Source organism: Eptatretus burgeri, chromosome 17 (genome assembly GCF_056783735.1).
Source record: "Eptatretus burgeri isolate ZD-2024b chromosome 17, Ebu_testis_v1, whole genome shotgun sequence".
NCBI lineage: Eukaryota > Metazoa > Chordata > Myxini > Myxiniformes > Myxinidae > Eptatretus > Eptatretus burgeri.
Window position 1 is genome coordinate 32267751 of NC_140977.1, and position 24396 is coordinate 32292146.

Consider the following 24396-nt stretch of genomic DNA (forward strand, 5'->3'; position numbering starts at 1 on the left):
TTCATTGACATCTTGGATGCTGCTATTCTGTCTGTACCTGGTTGTGGTGAGGATTCTGAGGTCACGGAGAGATTCACTTACCTTGGCAGTGATACTCATGTCTCTGCTGGCTGTGAGTCAGAGGTCAATAGACGTCTGGGTCGGGCCTGGGGAGTCATGGATTTACTGGATCATGGGGTGTGGTGCTACCAGTAACTGTGCGGGAGGACGAAAATCCGAGTCTTCAGGTCCTTGGTGCTTCCAGTCTTGCTCTTTGGACATGTGACTTGGACTCTGGCCAGGGATCTGAGATGGAGACTTAATTCCTTTGGTACCAGGTCTCTTCGGAGAATCTTTGGCTATTGCTGGTCGGACCTTGTGTCCAACAAGCAGTTGCTGAGAGAGACTCAAATGAGATTTGTTTCCTGCATAGTCCGTGAGCGTCAGCTGCGGCTGGAGGAAGCACTGACATTTATTGGTGTGGATTTGCCATCTTGGTCATGTTAAATGTACGCCGAACACACAGCATGTGTAAATTTTGGAACGGCATTGAGTAAAATTAGATTGTTTTGTGTAAAATGTCCTGTTTCAGGCAAGGCTAAATGGAGGGCTTTGCCATAGAAGGTACTATGCACTTTAAAGGAACCACCATCACAAGCTGTTTGGCCAGTGTACTGCAGACTATGGTGGAAAGATGGGCTGTGGAGCCTTGGGGTGAGGGACCCGCCACCCACGAAGGCGGTAGCAAAGCTTACAATGGCTGTGGCCACACTACGCATGTCAGTTAAACCTTGGATTTTTAAGAGGCATCATTTCTCTTCACTCTCTCTGCTACATTGTCTGAATTGGGAGGACTGCTGTGGGGAAACATAGACGCAGCCTCACCACAATCATTCACTTCCACCATATCCTTCCTGCCATCCTGCACATCCTGAGCCGCACTAGTCTTGTGCTACAGCGACCTTCACATGAAGACCTCGTGCCTTGCTAAAGTTCTCACCTGTTCCTTTGTTTTTCATTGTATGAATCTGGTATTTTTGCGCCATTCGGGGGATTGGTTTCTTATTTTGTACATCAGTTTGTGTGTACAACTACCGAGGCCCATCATTCCTATCTGTGTCTGTTGCCCGCTTTGTTTGTTCCTTCCTATTTATCATGTCTTGTCTCCCCTCATCCCCCACATTGGCTTTAAATTAAACCATTTTAAAAGGTTAAGAGCCTGGATGATCCCTATGGGGAGGAGGAAATTCCTCCTTTGGAAATGCCCTGTTGAGTGCAGTGAGGAAGGTGGGGCCATTGTTGCGACGATGCTGGTACCCAGATTACCCCAGGAAGTGAGTGCACTCACTGGCTGTGTTTATCTCTGGAGGTCAGTGGCTGCATTTGTGTCATATAACAGTCTTGCATTGTTTCGCACATGTTCGTCTGTATGGCCATGTTTGTGGAGTGGTAGCTCTAGTACGAGCCTCAGATCATGATCCGAATGGTTCATACTCCCAGAAGTAGTGGGGCAACTTAGCTAAATATAGCATAACAATTGTGCATTTTGTGAGGAAAGCACCAAATTTGGCACACGAGTAGCCTATCATATTATAAACAGATTTGGATATTGGGCCATTTCAAATTTAGCCGCTGATGGCTGCGGCAGCCATTTTCAAAATGGCCACCAGTGGTTACTGTTATGACACATATCTGCTTTACTGGAGAGGAATGCAGGTGGATTGTGAAAGTTTATTTACTAATAAAAGTCCAATAATGGTCAAAGAAAGTAACAATTTGATTTGGTTGAGAAAAAAAAGTTAGAGTGGACTAATTAGTCTTATTAAGACACAGATTCTGAATGAAAACCAATGATAAACATTCATAGCACTATTGGCTTGGCACATGGTAGTAGAAGTGGTGTGCGTGCATATTGACCCCGGAATCGCACACTGTTGAGTTGCCAGCTTACACCTGTTGACTCGATTCATTGTTATTTTGTTCTGTGCCCATAGAGTTCTCTATGCTATCCCATTGTTAACCGTAGTTCATCAAGTTGAGTTTGGTTTGCGGGGTGCAGTTTGGTCATAGGATTACACTGAACAACAAAAAATTTTTACTGGAGATGTGTAAAGTGATTTAGACTAATTTGGGTACGCTGATTTCAAAAATCATAACCGTTTTGCTGTATCACGTCAGGATTTTCAGTAACAGAAATATTCCCATTGCCTAGAAGTCAGGATTTCAATGAAATTTACAAAAATTCATTTATTCATATATTTCATCATGAATGCTTCAAAATTATAGAAATTACAGAAAAAGTCCACTAGAATGTAATTAAAAATGCTTTAGGCATTTGGCTTTGCGTTTGTGCTGCTCTGTGTCAGTTTCACGATGCAGGAACCAGCAGAAATCGCCCATCATGTTCGGGTTGTGCCGCCCTTGGTAACGCGTCTCCATGAGTGAAATCTCTTGGTGGAATCGCTCGCCGTGCTCGTCCGAGACTGCTCCCAAGTTGTCAGGGAAGAAGTTCAGGTGCTGGTGTCAGAAATGGATTTTCAGGGACATCCTGGAGCCAAGTTTCCTGAAGGACTCCAGCAGCTGCTGCACTATTTATCGTCACAGCGGACAAGTTGTCCGTCACAGCTTTGAAGCTCCTCCACGCTGCCAGCTCTTTGGGGTTTAGAGTTGTCGGAAAAGTTTCGTCCTTCATAATCTGTCGGATTTGCGGTCCAACAAAGACACCAGCCTTGATCTTGGCCTCCGACAAGGTGTTGCCAAACTTTTCCTTGAGGTATAAAAACCCACGCCCATTCAGATGCATTGCCCGTACAGATCTTGATCCACAAGAGATCGCGAGAGATCTCTTACAAGATCATTTAAGTCTCCCTGGTTCAGAAGGTGTGATTCTTGAGTGTCGGGTTCAAAAGGTTCATCATCACCATCCTCTTCACCACTGCTTACAGCTATGTTCTGATCAGCTGGAGGTGTTGGAACGGGGTTCTCGTCATCATGAGGCACAGGTTTACGAGCAGAGACGCAGTCAGCGTACTTGATGTGACCTTTATTCTTCTTGTTGAAGCCGGCGATGCTTGTTCAGCAGAAATAACAATCATCATGATGATTCTGCGGCTCACGCCATATCATGGGCACCGCAAATGGCATGCTCGCGCGCTTGCCCACCAACCACTGAGTCAAGGTTGTGTGACAGCTTGTGCAGCAGATGTGTGGTGCCCAGCTCTGTTCTTGGTCCCCCACCTTACACCCGAAGTAGTGAAAGTAGGCGGCCTTCATTTTCACTGCTGTTGATCTTTTTTGGTATACCGACCACAGACATAACAGAAGTTGTCAGGATGATTGGTACAGGAACGCCTACTCATCTTTATCTGAAAGAAAGAAATATAACACAAGTTAACAACAATTGTACGAAATAGACATGTTAAAGACATATGTAAATTTCATTGAAATCCTGACTTCTAGGCAATGGGAATATTTCTGTTCCTGAAAATCCTGACGTGATACAGCAAAACGGTTATGATTTTTGAAATCAGCGTACCCAAATTAGTCTTAATCACTTTACACATCTCCAGTAAAAAAAAAAATTTTGAAATTTGTTGTTCAGTGTTATCTCAGTCACGGATTACCGGGTTACGAGGTTCTGCGTGTATTTCCGTTCTGCCTTCGCGGTGCCAGTTCCAGTTTGCTACCGAGTGAGGAAGTTCTCTCTTAGTACCAGCGTGTTGGCGAGATATCTTTACCATGATAACTCGTTAGTTTCCGGGTTATCTTCGTTCGATTGACGGCAATGCCAAACCATTTGTAAGTAGTTTTCCATTCTAGTTCCCATTTTCATGGCTAAGCTAATTTGTTTTGGTCAGTTTGTTGAGTAACCCTTCCGTTTTTTGAAACTGCGTTTTTTTGACTCTTACAGTCAATCGCAACACATCTCAGCACATCGGCTCGAAGTAACTTATCCCGTATCGTGCAAGTGCAAGAAGAGCGGTCTGAAGCATTGCAAGTGCAAAAAGGCCGCACTTGAATGAGAGAGAGAGAGAGAGAGAGAGAGAGAGAGAGAGAGAGAGAGAGAGAGAGAGAGAGAGAGAGAGAGAGAGAGAGAGAGAGAGAGAGAGAGAGAGATAGAGATAGAGATATATATATATATATATATATATATATATATATATATATATATATATATATATATATATATATATATATATATATATATATATATATATATATATATATATCACAAAATTGAGAGAATATTAACAGAGCAGACTGTGTCAATGATTCAGAACATTTTAATCGGACGTCTCTCGATCAATTTCTATGAGAGATGTCGGTATTCATATGAATGAGACGCAGCCCGCGATTCGTTTGCCCCCATTCTCAACAACCAATTTCTATGAGTGAGATAGTCGTCCGGTACAACAAATAATTAGCAGCCATCTTGCAAAATGGTGGCTATCTTTAAACTTGAGGTGGCTTCAGGTTATGTTTTTCTTAATTCAGCTTTTAATAAATGTTCAAACGAATGTTAGAGTGAAATTATAGTAACCGCTAGCGGCCATTTTGGAAAATGGCTGCCACAGCCATCAGCGGCTGAATTTGAAATGGCCCAATATCCAAATCTGTTCATAATATGACAGGCTACTTGTGTGCCAAATTTGGTGCTTTCCTCACAAAATGTACAATTGTTATGCTAAGTTGCCCCACTAAAATGGTAGGAGCCGGAATTACAAATCATAATAAAATCCGACATAGAAATCATAGAAGTGGGGGAATTGACCCATCTGGAAGAACCTGTTCTTTGACCGTTACAAAAGGGATTCTTGGACAACTTTTCAAGGTATTCACCCTCTTTTGACACGAGCCAAGTTCATCATTACTGCTACATACTGACGATGAACGTGACAACTGTCCTCGCCCCCCCCCACCCCCTTCCCACATGTGAAATTTTTTTTGGCAAGTCGATGTTGTCTTACATCTTCCACGTCAAGGAACATCGTTTTTAAGTTACCAAGTGAAGTTTACATGAATTTGTTGCCATGCTCCCTCTGCTCTCTCAGCCGTCTGAAATTCCATATCATTCTTCCAGTAACTCCATCCTGGTTAAATTCTCAAAATCCAAATGTCCTTTGTATGTATGACAAATGTATGACAAATGTATGTCATCTCCACTCTTTTGGTCCTTTCTCTGCTGTTTGTGGAATTGCCTTCTGGAGGTTTTTCAATCCCACCGTTCCCCCGATTTCCTCTCCTCTTCTCCCCTCACCCTTGCTTGTTACACTCACCTGACGTCACATGATCAGTACGTTGCATTTTATCTCTCCATCCCCATCTTCTCCATGAGCCATCTTCTCCACTCTTTATATACAGTAGATTTTAAATAAACAAATATAATTATGGCCATTAAAGAAAGAGAAGAAGATAGAGAAATTTTGCAGAATGAACAAGCATGCAAAGAAGATTTTAAAGGGGCAAGGGCAGCTTCTGTCAACGAATCCCTTGACGACTCACTTTTGATGATCTTTATTGTTGGAAACAGGTATGAGTATGGTCCTGCCTTGTACGTGGGCTGGGTGGCTTCAGGAATCACACTGCTTACTTCCCTGGCACTTTGTTGCTCCTGTAAGTCCGACTCATTGGATAGACGCAGGTGAGTGCATTTTTCATTGAAATTGCAATTTCCCTTCTTTGAAAGAATAATAATTTGGGACAACAGAGAAATGGTGTCCATTTTCACGAGTTTTTATTCCAATATGAGTGCCGGCAATAGCTCGCCGACTCTTCGCAAAGGACACCGTGGGATCTTCGACGTTCACCGATTAATGTTGGCAGATGGGACGCCCGGTTTAAAGTCCATCCGAGGGACAGCACCCACATTGATGCCTCACTCTGCCTGCGAGACACCAGGATGACAGTTTATAGCTGGGCCATGATCCAAACCCAACTAGACTACTCAGCGGTGAATGTGCATACCTCTAGGCCATCCTGCCAGCCCATTCCTTGGAATGGCACGATATTTTAGATGTAGGCACACATGCCTTTAAGCTTTCCAGCCGAGGTAGAATGTCGACCCAGCTATATATCTGTCACCCTGGTGTTTCGCCTGGAGATGGCTCAACGGTTAAGGTTTAAGATCCCCTGGTCTTGAGTTAAAGCCCCTGTTTTCAACGTTCAATTAACATCAGGTGGGTTGACTCAGCCAGTCATCCTTCCGAGGTCGGTGAAATGAGTACGAGCTTACTGTTTAAAGGGGGGCACTGCATCAGTGGCATAGCCACACCCCCAGAGAATGATGCAATCAAGCAGCCACATGCTTCATACAAATGAGTAAATAAGTGGTGTTTCACATGCAGGAAAATGCATCAATGTGCTTGCTGTCCGTCATTAGGACATGAAGCTGCAGCATCCTTAAGCCAGTATTGGTTGTTGGTTGACCTTGAAGATCCCACCATTACCCAGGTCAAAAAACCAGTAAAGACCAGTAGCTTACTGGTCAACTGGTACCAGTTGAAAACCAGTAGCCAACTGGTACCAGTAAAGCCAGTTGGTTTCTTACTGGTTTTAATATGGAAATTGGAATAGAGTGATATATTACCAGTTGAAATACAATTGTATTTAACTAACTGGTATCAACTGGGACCAGTACATTGTAACTGGTATCAACTGGGAGACCAGTACATTGCAACTGGTATCAACTGGAACCAGTAAGACTTTAACTGGTACAAATATGAGCTACTGGTTTTTTCAACTGGGAAATTGGAATTCTGACTGAATTTAACTGGTACCAGTTGAAACCAATAGAGACCAGTTAAAGACCAATTAGAACCAATAGAGACCAGTTGAAAATGTGTACTGGTTTTAACTGGTTTTTCGACCTGGGTAACGGTTTCTTGATGTAGAAAAAGATTTCTGTTTTGCGCCAGCACGCAAGGGGAATGGAGGTACGAGCGTAAATCGAGAAGTCCCTGGTGCACGCACACACACACGCACACACACACACACACACACACACACACACACACACACACACACACACACACACACACACACACACACACACACACACACACACACACACACACACACACACACACACACACACACACATCTTTTGAATTATATATGATATGAATATACAAGCAAGTTTCATTTTGAGAACCAAGAAAAGTCAAGGACAAGTTTGAAGCATCCTCATCTGTTTGTAATGAAGAGGTTTGATTTCACCTTTTCTCCCCGTTTTTTCAACTAGCTCCCATCAGTCCTTTCCAAATATCGTGGTGCTCAGCGAAACTCAAGGACGACGCAACCACCACCGAGAAGTGAGAACCAAGCATCACAATCGGGATACAAGTTGTGGCAAGCATCAATCCCGCCATGTGTATGTGTGATCACCTGTGATCATGTACATGTGGGATATGGCCTTGAGGAAATGGAGCCACATGAGAGTCTCTCTGTCATTGACCTCAGCTTTTATTCTCCACACTTTAAGGCGATTGCAGCTTAAAATTCAAACTAGTATTGGGTCTCAAACATATTTATAAAAGTCTCACCATGAATCATTGTAAAATATTTCCTTATTCTTTACAATACTCACCATAAATGAATGTTGTTCTTGATATTATGATCAAAAACTAGATGGTATTCGTAGAATATATACCCCGTGCAGTCTTGAGATGGACTTGGTGCGAGCCAACCGTTGTTTTTTTAAGTTATCTTTTTCTTTGATCTAATTTCGCTGTCAGACCACGTGATCTATGATGTCACCTTTATCAAACCATATTTCCCCATGGGTATTTGATCAATTAGTTAAATTTTGCATTGATCAATTAAGTGGTTTCTCCGATGAATATTTTCAAAGATTTTCCATTTGATCCAATATGGCTGCCAGACCACATGACACATGATGGTAATTTTTCAAAAAAAATCCTGTTCATGAAACAATCTTGAAATTTTTATGAAAAAATCTTGGAAATTTGGTCGATGTTGACCTTTCGGCCTACGTTGACCTCATAAATAATTGGTGGTTGAAATCAGCAAGATAATATAAAAATCCTGTTCAAATTTCAAGTCAATCGGATGAAAATTGACAATTTTAGAAATCCGGTCTGTGTTGATCTTTTGGCCTACTTTGATCTCAAAAATACTTGGTGATTGAATTTATTGACCTGATGTGCAAATCCTGTTCAAATTTCAAGTCAATCAGATGAAAATTGAGGATTTCAGAAATTTGGCCTTTGTTGACCTTTGGCTTATGTTGGCCTCAAAAATAATTGGTGAGTGAATTGGTTAACGACAGGTTGGGTGTGTGTTTCGGCTGAATTAATTCGGTTTTGGTGAATGTCCGGATCTGGATACGAGAAGTTTTTAAATTCTTAAGTGATTCTTCACCATTGAGAAATTGCGATAAAAAGGATAGAAAGCACGACATTTCAAAAAGTTGATGGTTTTGAATGGAACTTGGTGGATGAGCTTGGGTAAGAGACACGAACAAGCCGATTAGATTTTGGTTAAGGTCCTGATGCAGATCCAGCCTATCGGTGGGATACAAAACGAAACTGTTGAGCCTGGTGAAGGCATGCACTCTCCCGAATGCTGTTCCAGTTACCTCCGCCACCAAAGGTGGGCAGAGGTTATGTGTTTACTCCTATCTGTCTATTTCTGTGAGCGGGATATCTCAAAAAGTTATGTACGCAATCAAATGAAACTTGGTGGACTGGTTGGTTGTGCGAGAAGGATAAATTGATTAGATTTGAGTGTAAATTCAGATCTAGAAACTTGAATTTTTTGAGTGATTCTTCACAATTGTGGAAGGGCCCAAATGATATGTAGTACAACATCTTAATAGGTTATGACAAAACTCAATGGATGAGTCGTGCAGGAAACACACACACACACACACACACACACACACACACACCACCACCACCATCCTGCCCCTGAAACACCAGGATGACAGTTTGTAACTGTGTTGAAGTAAACTGACTATGTGGCCGAAGAAAATAAAATACTTTGTATGTTTCATTGCAAATCCAAAATGGTCGCTGTACATCCTCAGCCACAATCAGAAACATTTACCAGAATATGATTTTACTTGTAAAGTGATGTGATTGCTTCACCAAAATGACATCACATGTTGTGGAGAGGAAGAAAAAAAATCTGATTGTGGGACGTTAGGGTTAAGGCTGAGAAAACATCTTTCCTGAATGATAACTGACAAGTTATCAACAAGCTACATCTGTACAACTACCGATGGCATTCATGTGGTTCAAGGGGTGAGGTCAGTTATCTCATGCTGCACTGCCAGAAAGACAACATTTGTACGCCTTTGCTTTCTTAGTGTGGTACTTCCATGTTCCTGCTCATACTCACTCGAATGTCCAACTCTTCCCAAGATCCATCATGCTCTGCGTTGTCCCAATGAAGCTCCTCCAACTTCAACTGGAGCTATGACATGACCGGCATGCTCAACAATAACTGGCTGTGACCGATGAGCAACATAAAAACTAATGGCCAAGTGACACAAATTGTCATCGGATATGCAAATGAATAAGCATGCAGCACACTCGGTGGCTCCAGCAGCAACCATTGCTGGTAGATGGGCCCCCAGCATTGGATTAGATCGGTACCTACAAATGTTAGGGCTCGAGGACATGGACATTGGTAAGACTGATAGGAAGCTGTAAGAGGGTCTCATCAAATAATGAATGTCCTGTTGGTGAGCATTTATTGACCTCCCAAAGCACCAAAAACACCCTAGTGATGTGCCTGTTCCTGCCCCACTGTTCTACTCACCGCTCTTGCTTCTCTTGCTTCTCTCCCTCTCCCCCCCCCCCCCCATGAAAGTAAGCAAATAATTGATAGATTAAATCAAGGTGCTGTTTATAAAGCACAGGCATGATGGGCCAAATAGCCTTCTGTGTCAAATTCCTTGTATGTCCTGATTCTATTTTGTCATCGAGTGGAATAAGGCGTGCACGACCAGCTGACACCGGCAAATGGAAGCGACTTCATGATTCTTCTTGCACTTCTTGCAACTTGTCCTGCTTTCATTTGGAAGTTCATTCAGTGGTCGAGCCTGCTCTCACCCGAGGCGATTGCAAGAAGGATCAGGTCAAAGCTGCAACTGACCTTGTACAAAAACAAAAACAAAAAAAAAATCAAAATTCTTTTCCTCCCCAATTTGTGAGGCCCATCGAGAGCAAGGTGCGTTCAAGTGACGCTCTTACAAGGAGAACAGCCGCTCGCAACTTCCTCCAGTGAAACGATGATGTCGCACGACCTGCCAATGGAGGATGAGGCCACCTTTCCTTGCACTATTTCCAATCATTAGGAATGGCATGACCGAGGCCCACTCGACTCCGTTAGTTTCTCCCACACAGAGATGACAAACAAGCACACAAGAACATTACCTACAAGGATGTGGTATCTTTTTTTTGTTTTTGTTTTTATCTTTACACACAAACAAAATAACAGCACTTACAAAAACAACAAAAAAAAACAACAAGTATAATCAATTTGGGGGAACTTTAGCACAGGCCTAAATTACACAGGACGGTCAACTCATAAATCACGTGAACAAATGATCTCACGTATTTTCGGTTTTCTTTCATCCTCTGGACAGGTACAATTAATTTGCTGTAGGTATCTTTACAATCGAATGAATGTATCCGAAAACTTTGCACATCTTCACAAAACCAACGCCATACCAATAATGTCCTGCCTCTACCACCGGTCTCATTTCGTTGGACAAATTTAACAGGAGGCAGCAATCATGAGCGGTTCCACTTTGAAACAGTAATCCACGATGTATGGCATTTATTGTTGCATCCGGGTAACCCCGCATTCTGAACTCTTTGGCCGGGCGACGGCGACGTCCGGTATGTTTCTCATCACCACCACCCACAGGACCGAAACAACAGAGTTTTGCTTTGAAAGCAAACCTGACAGCACATTCTACATGGTCAAACCAAACCAGGTAATCCAGCATTGAAGTCTTGGTACAACTTCCAGATGAAAACAGAAGACAAGGCCCGTTCAAAAGGTTATACGAACGGGATGCTCACAATAGTCTTAAAGCCCCCCAATCTGCCCCTCAAAAAAAGTATGACACATATATATATATATAGAAATAAAAAATACATTTATATATTTTCTGACTAATCATATATCACTACATATTTAAATATTAAAAAATGGCATGTGTTAGACATTTGTATCTCATTATGAGAATGTATTAAATGCGCCACCAGGCATAGGTGGCCAAATACAGCATAAAAGTGCGACTTGATCCGTTAATATTAATGAACGCAACTTCGTTGTTTCTTTCGTCTCTCATCAGCAATCTCAATATTTCCAAATATTTTGATATTCCCATCCACACCCGCCATCACATTATGAAATGTATTTTTCAGACAGTTCCTTTACAATGAGCTACACTTTTCTCCAAAGTCGTCTTTCCTATTCGACACCTTGTCGTCTCTCCACGCATCGTCGTCGCACAATCTCTTTTTCCACATAATTTGCAGACGATTTCATTAAAATACACGTCCTCACTCAAAGCCACTCAGGTCAGTGATGCTACACTCTCTGCAAGCAACCTCTTTGCCTTGTATTCTAGAGACCAGCGTGCATAACTACTCGACTGTTCTGTCTTGTGCTTGTTCATGTGCCTCTGAAGGTTCGATGAGATTGCAAAACCCTTTCCGCACACCGTGCACTCATGCGGCAGCTCACCAGTATGAGTGCGGAGGTGCACCTTCAAGCAGGACGATCGGACAAAAGCCCGGCCGCAGAAGGGGCATTTGTAGGGTCTCTCGCCCGTGTGTGTGCGCTGGTGTGCGCGGAGGTTAGACGACTGAGTAAATGCCTTATCGCAGTGAGTGCAAACATAGGGCTTTTCTCCGGTGTGCGTTGTTTCGTGTTTTCTAAGTGCCGAGGGGTAGCCAAACGTCTTTTGGCAGTGTGCACACTTGTGTGGTTTATCGACCACATGGATCTTGAGGTGCTCACGGATCTGCCCCGTGCGTGCAAAAGTCTTTTCACAGAATGAGCACTTGTAGGGCCGCTCGACTGTCTCGGCCCCAGGTGAGAATGGCGAGTACAGGGGGGCTGTGCTCAGCAGGTCAAAGGGTGGACTTTCCACATTCAGACCAAGTTTCTCCATAACTCAAGAGTCCTCCCTCACTCCTCGTCTCCTTTAACATCGACTTGTTCCTGCGGACATAAAACAACACGACATTTTAACAGATGGGAAGTTTGGACAGTTTAGCGATCTTGGCATTTGTCTCAAGTGGAAGGGTTGCAGGTTGAAGTTCCTTGCTCAGTGTTAATATATCAACTGCATTAAAGAGACAATCTTCTAGTTGCAAGTTACATTAACAAAACCAAATTTTTGATTGCCCCTCCCCCACCCTTTCCCATCGCAAACCAGTTTCCAAACTCCAGTACCATCCCTTTCCTTTTCTCATCAAATTTTGATTTGGGAAGAGAGCGACAGAGAAAATAAAAATGGATAAAAATTCCTTCAAATTTTACGACACGTTGACAGAACACAGAGAGACTAACATCCAACCATTTGTACATCGAATACAATTCGTTCAACTCGAGCAACAAGCAAGCAATCTTAAAGCAAACTTGCCTTTCAACTAATACTTAACAACAATAATTTAAAAAAAACAATTAATTGAACTTTTGTAATTCATTGACTGACTGGTTCAATGGCTCTTTGGGGCTGGAAGGATAGCATACAGGTACAAGTATGCAAACTTGCCTCTGAGCTCTCTAGTCCGAGTTGAAATATTGATCCAGCTGTAAACGATCATGCTGGTGTTTGGCAACAATGTGTGTGCTGTCCCTCGGATGGATGTTAAACTGGCGGCCGATCTGCCGGCATGAGATTGTGGATGTTAACGATCCCCACGGTGTCCTTTAAGAAGAGGAGGCGAGTTACCGCTGGCACCGTGAGCAAATGAAAACCAATAGGGGGGCACTGCATCAGCGGCACAGCCATGCCTCTAGGCAACTGATCCTAACCCGAAGCAATGTGCTGTGTACAGCAATGTGCCCTCTCCATAATGGACATAATTGTGCCAACTTGAGGAACCCCTAAATATCATGGAATTTTGTTCATTTTTGACCTATAAGTTCTTATGGGGTAATGGAACAAAGACAAAATCAAGGAGCAGCAAAAATCAAACTTTCATTTTTTTGGAACACCCTAGTGTATATCCATGAATATATAAATATATATATATATATATATATATATATATATACATATATATATATATATATATATATATATATATATATATATATATATACATATACATATATATATATATATATATATATATATATATATATATATATATATATATATATATATATATATATATATATATATATACATATATATATATATATATATATATATATATATATCTTTGACTCCTCCCACACTCCTCTCGCCGAAGAAGCTGTGTAAAGCAACCCAAGAAGACTTACACAAGTAAGTGCTACGCTGTTTTGAACCCTTCCCAGAGTTCCTCAACAACTATAAACGTATAACTACGTATATATGTATATGTATATATATATATATATATATATATATATATATGTATATATATATATATATATATATATATATATATATATATACATATATATTTAAACATGGGTGGCTGGCATTGCTGGGCAATGCCAGGTCCCTCCTCCCATACCTTCCCTCCATTATCCCACCCATCCACATGCCCCCTCCAATACCACCCCCCTCCAGACTCCAGCCCACCCCCCCTCCCTCTGGCCTCCCACCTCCCCTTCTCATGCCTCCCCTGATTAGTGGAAGTTGGCTTTAGAGTTTCCCACTCTCTGGGGATGTGTGCATTGCAAAAGTGTGTTTCACAGCTGACTTGTAATGCCTTCTAATTGGTTAGATATTTATCGGTATGCTGTCCTGATGAGGGCAAATAAGCCCAAAATCAGGTGGCTCCATTTGATGTTGACCATGTAATCTTTGTGTGTTTGACAGAGTCACTGGGCTGAGGCCTCTGAGTTGGAGGCGATGCTTTGCTGTAGGACTATGTCCAATGGAGATCGGCGGAGTGCTCATCACACTCCACATGTTTCAAGATTACATATATATATATATATATATATATATATATATATATATATATATATATATATATATATATATATATATATATATATATATATATATATGTAATGCCTGAAGAAAGTATACACCCCCTTTCAAAATTTTCACCTTTTGTTGCCTTATAGCCTGGAATGAAATTGCATTAAATCAGACATTTTCCACCTTTATTTACAGATCGTAACCCACAACTTTCAAATGAAAAACAAATTCTACAAATTTCAGAAAATAAATGAAGAATTCAAAACTAGAATATCTTTGTTGGATAAGTGCCCATCCCTCTTATAAGAGCAAAATATTGCAAATTAGCTCAGGTGTAACCAATCACCTTCAAAACCACATGTTCAGTTAATTAGCCTCAACCTGTTTTAAATTGTAGTGATTCTGATTATTTCAGAATAAAATCAGCTGTTCCTGTAGGTTTCCTCTGCTGGGTAGTACATTTCATCGCAAAAACTCAACCATGAGCCCCAAGGAGCTTTCAAAACACATCTGGGATAAAGTTGTGGAAAGGCACAGATCAGGGGATGGGTATAAAAATACTTCAAAGGCCTTGAATATCCCTTGGAGCAGAGTCAAGATAATCATCAAGAGGTGGAAGGTGGATGGTACCACCAAGACCCTGCCTAGATCAGGCTGCCCCTCCAAACTGGATGACCAAGCAAGGAGGAGACTGATCAGAGAGGCCACCAATACACCAACTTTGAAAGAGCAACAGGCCTTTTTGATAAAAACTGTTCACGATGTGCATGTGACAGCAATATCCCAAGCACTCCACAAGTCTAGCCTGTACAATAGGGTGTCAAGAAGGAGGCCATTATTCAAAAAAGCCCACCTTGAGTCCTATTTGAGTTGTGCAAAAAACCATTCCGGAGATTCTGGAGCCATGTGGCAAAAAGTTTTGCGGTCTGACAAAACCAAAATGGAACTTTTTGGCCTCAATGCAAAATGTTACGTTTGGCGCAAACCCAACACAGCACATCACCCAAGAACACCATCCCAACTGTGAAGCATTGTGGTTGCAGCATCATGTGCTGGGAAAGTTTCTCATCAGCAAAGACTTGGGCACTTGTCAGGATAGAAGGGAAAGTGGATGGAGCAAATTACAGAAAAATCCCAGAGGAAAACGTGCTGCTCTCTGCAAGAAAGCTGAAATTGGGACAGAAGTTCACCTTTCAGCATGAGAACGACCCGAAGCACACAGCCAAAGCCAGACTGGAGTGGCTCAGGAACAAAAAGATAAATGTTCTTGAGTGGTGCAGTCACAGCCTCATCCTAAATCCAATTGAAAATCTGTGGCATGACTTGAAGATTGCTGTCCATCAACACTCCCCACACAACTTGACTGAGCTTGAACAGTTTTGCATAGAAGGCTCACTTGGCTGCATCTGGCTGCGTTTGAGGGTCGAGCTTTCAGGAGCAGTTAAAATCCGAATCCTATCCAGGTTCCTCCTGATTACTTTATCTTTGCTCTTTGTGTATTCATGCTCTTTCTGATGACCCAAATGCAATATCTGGTCTTTCATTTGAGTAGGTTGCCGGCCAACCCAAGTTGTACCATCAGTCACGTGCAGGAGAAACGAGTTCTCATCAGACCAATGGATCTTCCTCCAGGGAGTGAGATTCCAGTGTTGATGTGGTCAGTACCATGTACAGTGGGCTGCTTTGTAATCTGGGTGAGAACAGGGCATCTTATCAGTCTTCTGGTTTTATAACCCGCAGCACAAAGCCGGTTTTGAACAGCTTTTGTGTATAATCTCCGAGGGAGATTCCATTCATGCTGGAATACCAAAACTAATTGCGGCAAAAGGAATACATCTGACAAGCCTGGTACGGAGCCGCATTTCCTCATTTAGAGGTCACCCTGGCTCATCTCGATCGATGCCTGGATTGGTTTGTTGAAGATTGCGGACCAATCTGTTAACACCGGCCCCAATGGAAGCCAAGTTGATGTGAAATTTCACTGTAGGACATCCCACCAATTTGCATCCCAATAATTTGCCATCTTTTCGCTTCACTAAGCGTTATAAGCCTTACATGGGCCTGAGTGACACAGTCTGCCCATGGAAGTATATAAGAATATCTCCAAACATTGACCAGGTGATCATGAAGCATCAAGTTGATACCCTCACTGTGTTGTACATGTGAGGTGTGCAAAATTGTTTTGGTCTCGTGATGAATGGAAAACAAAGCCTGTGCATGGAGCAGTCAATAATTTATATTCGAAAGAAAATTTAAATTTGATTCAAACAGTTTTCGCAAACTACTATTTTGTAGGTAAATTTAAACTTCATTAATATGTATGCATAAAATTCGTCTCCCTCAGAGCTTCGTCTAGCTAATCCCAGAATCAATGAACAGCAGTTGTTCGGTGTTTGAACCTTCTTTCTGGCAGCTGTTCTTCTTGAGATGAAACTAAAACTGTGCACAATATTCTCGAGGAGACCACCCGCACCTTTGCCCCCTTCCTCTCCCTCTCATATCTACGACCACCTTCGATCCTTCTCCTGCCATGTGCTCCAAAACTAGATTTTTAAAGCCTACTCTTTACCCCAGAGACCGGGCGTAGTGGCGTGCGGCTGTAATCCGGCTACTCGGAGGCTTGGGTTGGAGGATCGCTTGAGGACGGGAGCTCTGTGCTGGGCCGCGCTATGAGAGGGTGTAGGGCAGCCCGGAATTATGGCGAAACCCAATCCTTATCCCTGTGTCATAAGAGGCGACCAGGGTTGAGTCAGGAAGGGCATCCGGCGTAAAACCTATGCCAAATCAGTATGCGGATCATAAGGGATGATCCGCTGTGGCGACCCCTAACGGGAGCAGCCGAAAGAAGAAGAAGAAGAAGACTCTTTACCCCAGAGTACAAATCGTTTATGAGAATACTAAAAAAATAAACAGTCCTAGTAGTGATCGCTTCAGGACCCCATTACTTGCATCTTCCCAGCCAGACATCCACCCATTCACAATCACCGTTTGCTTCCTATCACTAATCCAGTTACATGACCAACCACTCCACATGTCCTCAACATAGCTAACAGCCTTCTATGTGGTACTTCATTAAATGCCTTCCGAAAGTCTACAATAGTCCCGGGGAACCTCAGGCTCACGTCCCAGAGATGACCTGCATCATGTTTTGATCCGGTCCGTGTGGTGCTGTTATGTAGGAAGGGCTGGCAGGATAACGTGGAAGGATGCAGAGTTGCCTCTGAGCAGTATAGCCTGGGTTTGAATCGCAACTCAGCTATAAACTGCCACCCTGGTGTTCCGCATGTCGGGAGATTTATCATGTGTGCTATGTCCCTCGGATCGATGGTGAAATAGGTGTCTCATTCGCTGGCATTAATCGGTGGATGTTAAAGATCCCATGGTGTCATTTGCGAGAAGAAGATGAATAGACCACTTTCGATATGACATATGGATGCTAATGAGGGGCTTTCGAGCATGCGCCGTGTGTGGTTTTTAGCGATTCACCTCTGCTCATCGGGGCACTTTTACCCTGCCGCTGCTAACGCGAAATGTGTCGTTGAAATTCTCTTTTCAACATAATTTTCAGAATTTAGATGAAAGAGTGGAAATTTCAGAAATGGTTCACCATAATTGATATGTTCCTGGATGCAAATATAGGAAATACGAGAAATATCCGTGGATGAGAGGTGTTGAGTTCCGCGTACCATTTCCTATTAGTACAAGCGAGAGGCCGCAGTGGATATACAAAAGCCTGCCATGTTCACAGGAGGCACACCCACAAGGTTTGAAGTCCATTCACTGGTCGCAAACCGTTGGGGGTTTGTGTAGCACATGTCCGTCGACTCCAGCCTTGCACCGGCTCACATGGTTGGGAGTTTGCAGTACGGGCAGCTGCCCGTTCGGCGAGCTGAGAGAGTACTTCAAGCCTTTCGTTGTGCAGAGGCACAGCCCTTTCTCTCAGATACTTTTCCAACTATTTTCAGCTTCTTTGAGAAGCTTTGTGAGCCATTTCAGGTAACAATCCTGATCCTGGACACACAATATACTCCATGGTGACCCGAACACCACTGTTTCTCGGGGTTTCTGCGCATTGAGCATTCTGGGGGTGGATTACGTCATTCAAAAGGTCGCGTATGAAGTAGGAATATGAAGTCACGAAAAATATAATTCCCAAGAAATGTTATCTTCTTCCTCTTATTCTTCTTTATTGGCCCCAATTATTCCCCCATTCCCATGTGGTTGGCCGGGGGAGGTTTTTCGTCTGTCTTTCACAAACTAGCTGGACAGGCCTGATGCTCGATCCCAAGAAATGAGAGGTGTCGAATTTTCTTCTCTGGATCCGTAATGTTGTACAACGGTGTTCAATCCTCTGGTACCTGTCCCGACTCCAATGAGCTATTAAAGATACTGTATCCACCAACACCATGCTTATATACTCTGCCCCCTCCCTCAACACTATTGGATACATATTATTTGCCCCAGAGCTTTATGTGCTCTCTGCTGTTCGAGCTGTTCCTTTACTTCCTCCACTTCTATTTTTCTTTACAAGAGAGAGGCTCATGGAAGAGCAAGAAACTTGAAACTCCTCAAAACCCTCTACTCACATCTTAGATAGAATGTCCAAGTTACTGGTATTCTCCCTCACTGTTCTTGTGTAGTTCAGCAAAAAACACTTTTAAAAAATAGAATGTTTGCATTTTACAAGTCGGCTCCCTGAACTGTCCTCATTGCCAAATTTAACAACGTCGTTTAAAAAGAGATGAGTGAATGAATCGATTCAAACTTTTTTTTTTAATGTGCAGAAAGGGTAACATAACTACACACACCTCTTTGGTTCGACCCTTACACAGTGAGTGCGTCGAGGTTGCCATGGACCAAATCCTCCGCAAACCTCCAATGACACGGGCACGGTAACTTCACCATTTGTGGATCTCTTTGAGAATGCAAAGGGGAAAAACAAAACAAGTGAGATTCAATCCCAATTGAAAACAGATGAAGTACGAGAACACCATTTGTGAGTCAAACATCGACCGGTTTGCCCCAAGACACCAACACACTAACACACTAACACACTAACAAACACACACACACACGTGAGTGGTTCACCTATGTCACCTCTCACTAGGTACTGGAGAATATAGTAAATATCACATTCTTCAAAGGGGGTCCTCATGTTCAACACTGCTTTGAAGTGGCTGTGCCATTCCTGAAGTGACTCTCTTGAGCCAACACCTGTTTCCTGATTGATGTTGGTTTAATTGGTCGAAGACAAACTCTTCTTCGCTGAATCTCTCTTCGGCCTTTCCACACTCCCCTTCCTGATGTGCCTTTTAGTATCTCTTTCTGCACCTCATCTGCTTTCCTCTGAAACCAATCACTTCTGTTTTGTTTATACCTCCACCACGAAAGGCGGACAGAGGTTGTGATTTCACCCCTGTCTGTCTGTCTGTCTGTCTGTCTGTCTGCGTGCAGGATATCTCAAAAAGTTGAAGACAGATTCGGACAAAATTTGGTGGACAGGTTGGCTGTGTGACGAGGACGAATTGATTAGATTTTGGTGAAGATGCGGATGTTATAATTTCAAGTGATTCTTCACCATTTAGAGATGTCGGGCCAACAACAATATATCGCATGATATTTCAAAGAGTTGTGGAGGATTACGAGAAAACTTGGTGGATGAGTTGGTCAGGTGATAAGAACAAGCCGATTAGATTTTAGTTCAGGTCCGGTCTACCTGTCGGATACAAAATATAAACGGTTCATCTTGGCGGAGGTACGCGCTCTACCGAGTTCCGTTATCGGTGCTATTTTCACTTACTTCGCTCCCACTCTTCTGTGCATCACATGCCTCATTAAATGTTGTGGTTGGTGATTAGTAACTGCTTCAATTCTGTGATGTTTTCAATTGGAACCAATCTGGTCGTTTCCTCTTCTTCCATCCCAATACCTTCCTAATAGCTACCTTTGCAAGGCCGTCTCTCGTGATCAGCATCGCTTGGCTGTATCACCGTCCCTGTTCCATGCATTTGTAACCGCTTCGGTAACCAACCGATTATAGGCTTCCCTTTTATTTACTTTACTCAGAGCTGTGACTGCACACCTCTTTATCTTCAACCTCGCACCCTTTCTTGGCACCAGCAATCTCAATCGTCTCTCCGCAACTTACAGTCAGTCCAGCAGTCCGCTGCCAGCACAACGGTAACGCCACTGCACAATCTTTTCCGGTCTTGTCTCATCATCACATAATCATGAAGGTGCCACATTTACATTCCCCAGGTGCTGCCAAGTGTATTTCGGGATGTTCTCCCTCTCCAACCAGATGTTCATCATGGCAAGCTCCTTTGATGCACAGCTCTTCTCCACTTTTGCTCACATTCCCAATTTCATGATGCTCTCTCACCTTTACCCCCAAGCATGATCAACACCAAATTTATCACTACTTCCATCTTTGGCATTAAAGTCCCCAAACACAGGTAAGTGATACATCATCAATAACTACGTGTAATTTCATATGAGCCTTAATATTGACATGTAAACTCCAGCATCACTCAGATGACACACACACACACACACACACACCACACATTATATATATATATATATATATATATATATATATATATATATATATATATATATATATATATATATATATATATGTTTCTTCTTCTTTCGGCTGCTCCCGTTAGGGGTCGCCACAGTGGATCATCTGTATGATCCGCATAGTGATTTGGCACATGTTTTACGCCGGATGCCCTTCCTGACGCAACCCTGGTCGCCTCTTACGACACAGGGATATGGTACACCTATTTTAACCGGGGTATACACCGGCCCAGTACACTGGTACTCATTTCGCCGACCTCGGAAGGATGACAGGCTGAGTCAACCCCCTGGTGTATTAATTCAGTGGCCCAACGGGGCTTGAACTCAGGACCTTTTGGATCCCAAGCCGCTGCGCCAACACCAGGCTTATATATATATATACACACACACACACACACACACACACACACACACACACACACACACACACACACACACACACACACACACACACACACACACACACATATATTGTTGCGAATTCGCGCCCGCAGGCGTGCGAACGGCCACGTGACTCGAATCGTGGAACGTCGTCCACCAGACGGACAATTCAGTCATGACCCTCCGGGAGCTATCGCCCGGAGCCAGTCACGGGTGGGGGGTTTAACCTCACCACGATAGTGCCAATTGCCCACCCGCACAGGATAGGGTTGCTCGCCAAATTCGACCTTCCTAAGTACCTGCGCGAGTGGTCGACCGGGCGATCGTACCACGCCACAGGCCGACTCCGGAAACGAAGCGCTTAAGCGGTTCGTTCCATATTACAGGGATAACCGAGCGGAGTTATCGTCGGCCTTGACGGTTCCGATTAATTACCGGGCGTTTCAAACCCACTACGAATCTCTTACGCGATGCAGGATGGAGAGTCAATAAAAAGAAAGGAGACGAAGCAGAGCGGGAACAGTTCAACAAGCAAGCATTTTATTCACACACACACACACACACACACACACACACACACACACACACACACACACACACACACACACACACACACACACACACACACACACACACACACACACACACACACACACACACACACACACACACACACACGTATTTACAGCAAAACAATCATGCAACAAAAGCAAATGCAGAGTTAAAACCGAATAAGACTGACACACGGCAACACTTAAAACAATACTACTTGACGGACGGCACCACCACAAGCATTTACAAAAAAAGCAAAGGAAAAGGAAAAGAAGTCGCGACTTCCCTTTTCGTGGCTGGTGAGTCCCTTTCCCACGACCATCAGTGTGGTTGCGCCTGGCCCGACCTCTCTCGCGGCCGGCGAACCCTCTCCGGCACTCCTCGTCCGGACGCGCAGGTCCACCTCACAACCGGTGCTGCCGCGTCTCCCGTCCGTGCCTCCGTTCACAGGTCGCTCGCCAAGCCGCGAGCGCAGGACCTCTTCCCCCGACAAGACAAGCAGACAGGAAGCCTCGAAGACAACTTCTCTCTAAGGATACAGGAAGCCTCGAAAAACCAACTCAACTCCCCAAGGTCCGTGCTGTCCGCCTTTTGTAGCGTGGGGCTCCGCCCTTCGCTCCACCCTGTTTTCGGCCCCGCCTCCCTTCGAGCTTCTTGGAGAAGCCTCTCGAAGGGGGGGCGTGACCTCTCGCTCTCCCTCCACCCTGCCCCGTCCGGGGGCCGGGGGAGTCAGTTTTTGGCTCAGGGCCAGAGAATTATTCCCCCAAAAAGAAGCCCCCACCTTTTCTCACCTTTGACCCCTGGCTCGGATCGCACTTCCACCACACCGAGCGCCGGGAATTTAAACGGGAGAAACAGGTGGGAAAAACCCCCGAGCATCGTTGGTGGTTTTTGTTTGTTCTTTAGTGGAGCTCGTAACCGCACGGGGCCTACTGAATGGCGAGTGGCGAAGAGGTGGTAGTGTAGGTGGTGGAGGTGGCGTGGTCATGGTGTGGTTGGTGCTGTGGTGGGGATGGCGTGGTTGTTGAGATGCTGTTTGTTTGAAATAAAATATAGAACAGAAAAATGGCTAACTCAAAGCGTCGCAGCCCGGATGGATCACATAAATTCCCTCTATACAACGGGTTTGGGCTAACGACACATGTACTTACAGAGATATCTCACCTGAGGGCCCTTTATGGTGAAATGCGAATTTCCACAACCGTAACAATATTATATATATACACACACACACACACACACACACACACACACACACACACACACACACACACACACACACACACACACACACACACACACACACACACACACACACACACACACACACACACACACACACACACACACAAACACACAAACACACAAACACACAAACACACAAACACACAAACACACAAACACACACACACACACACACACACACACACACATATATATCTTCTTCTTCTTCTTCTTCTTTCGGCTGCTCCCGTTCGGGGTCGCCACAGCGGATCATCCGTATGATCCGCATAGTGATTTGGCACATGTTTTACGCCGGATGCCCTTCCTGACGCAACCCTGGTCGCCTCTTACGACACAGGGATAAGGTACACCTATTTTAACCGGGGTATACACCGGCCCAGTATACTGGTACTCATTTCACAGACCTCAGAAGGATGACAGGCTGAGTCGACCCCCTGGTGTATTAATTCAGTGGCCCAACGGGGCTTGAACTCAGGACCTTTTGGATCCCAAGCCGCTGCCCTAACCACTGCGCCAACACCAGGATATATATACACACACACACACACACACACACACACACACACACACACACACACACACACACACACACACACACACACACACACACACACACACACACACACACACACACACACACACACAATCAGCATCTCCAGTCATTTAAGGTAAATGACGCAGCACATTACACATGACGTAGGAGCTCGAACGTGGAACCAGCGGGTTCCACATGACACAAGCTGGGATCCTTATTCAGCACGAAGTGGACATAGTTGCTCCATCCAAAGAAAGACCATCAATCCCAGCGTAGTTGCTGACGGAGACAAAGAATACAAGATTCACCTGCATGTGACATGCCACTTCGGCGGTGACGCAGTGCGCGGCACAATGGCGACGCCACGCCCCCCTCTCGAACCGACCATTCATATCGCCCCTAATTAAATCCCGCAAACGTAACCTCATTTCCACGAAGGAGCAAGTTTCTTTTTTTCTATTCATTCGCGAAATCCTCGCAGTCCCCTCGCGATCGGCGAGAAGTGGCCGCCCGAGCGACCACCTGTTCGACTCCGTCGTGCGATTTATTTATTTATTTATTTTCGACGGTTGATTTCACGCAAGGAACTTTGGCGCATGAGGAGGACATTCGGCCCATCGTGCCTGCACTACACCAACCCCAACATCGTCCCTCGTCCACGCGTCTCGATCTGCAATGCGTGTTATCAATGTTTTGCGCGAAAATTTGTCCATGTACTTATTTATTGACATTGCACGTCATCGTAACTACTCGGGAACTGCTAATTAAGCGATTATATTGCTTGAAGGAAAATAAATAATCAGATCCTTCGTTCAAACTTCACCTCATGTTCGATGGAATGGGGTGTGCCTCGTGACGTCACAACGTGAATCCACCCGGTTCGGCGGCCATGTTGGAGTACAAGCGGAGGACCAAGGAAACGTACATGGACGGTCGTTGGAGTATAAATTGATGTTATTGCACTTTGTCATTGGCAAAACGATCGGGG

General features: G+C 44.0%; 1 protein-coding gene and 1 long non-coding RNA gene across 2 annotated transcripts in view; one reads left to right on the forward strand and one right to left on the reverse strand.

Annotated features, from left to right (window-relative positions):
* Positions 1–9149, forward strand: part of LOC147009705 (claudin-19-like) — a 69693-nt gene extending 60544 nt beyond the window's left edge. The window contains exons 5-6 of the mRNA XM_085862378.1: positions 5510–5620; positions 7220–9149. Of these exons, the coding sequence (XP_085718504.1) occupies positions 5510–5620; positions 7220–7358 (250 nt within the window). The 3' untranslated portion in view covers positions 7359–9149. The remainder of the gene's footprint in view (positions 1–5509; positions 5621–7219) is intronic.
* Positions 9150–10768: 1619 nt separating this feature from the next.
* Positions 10769–23920, reverse strand: LOC147009706 (uncharacterized). Its single transcript, XR_015052760.1, has 3 exons — positions 23717–23920; positions 18919–19025; positions 10769–12183 (listed from the first exon to the last, which is right to left on the reverse strand). It is a non-coding gene; the product is annotated as an uncharacterized LOC147009706 (long non-coding RNA).
* Positions 23921–24396: the final 476 nt, after the last annotated feature.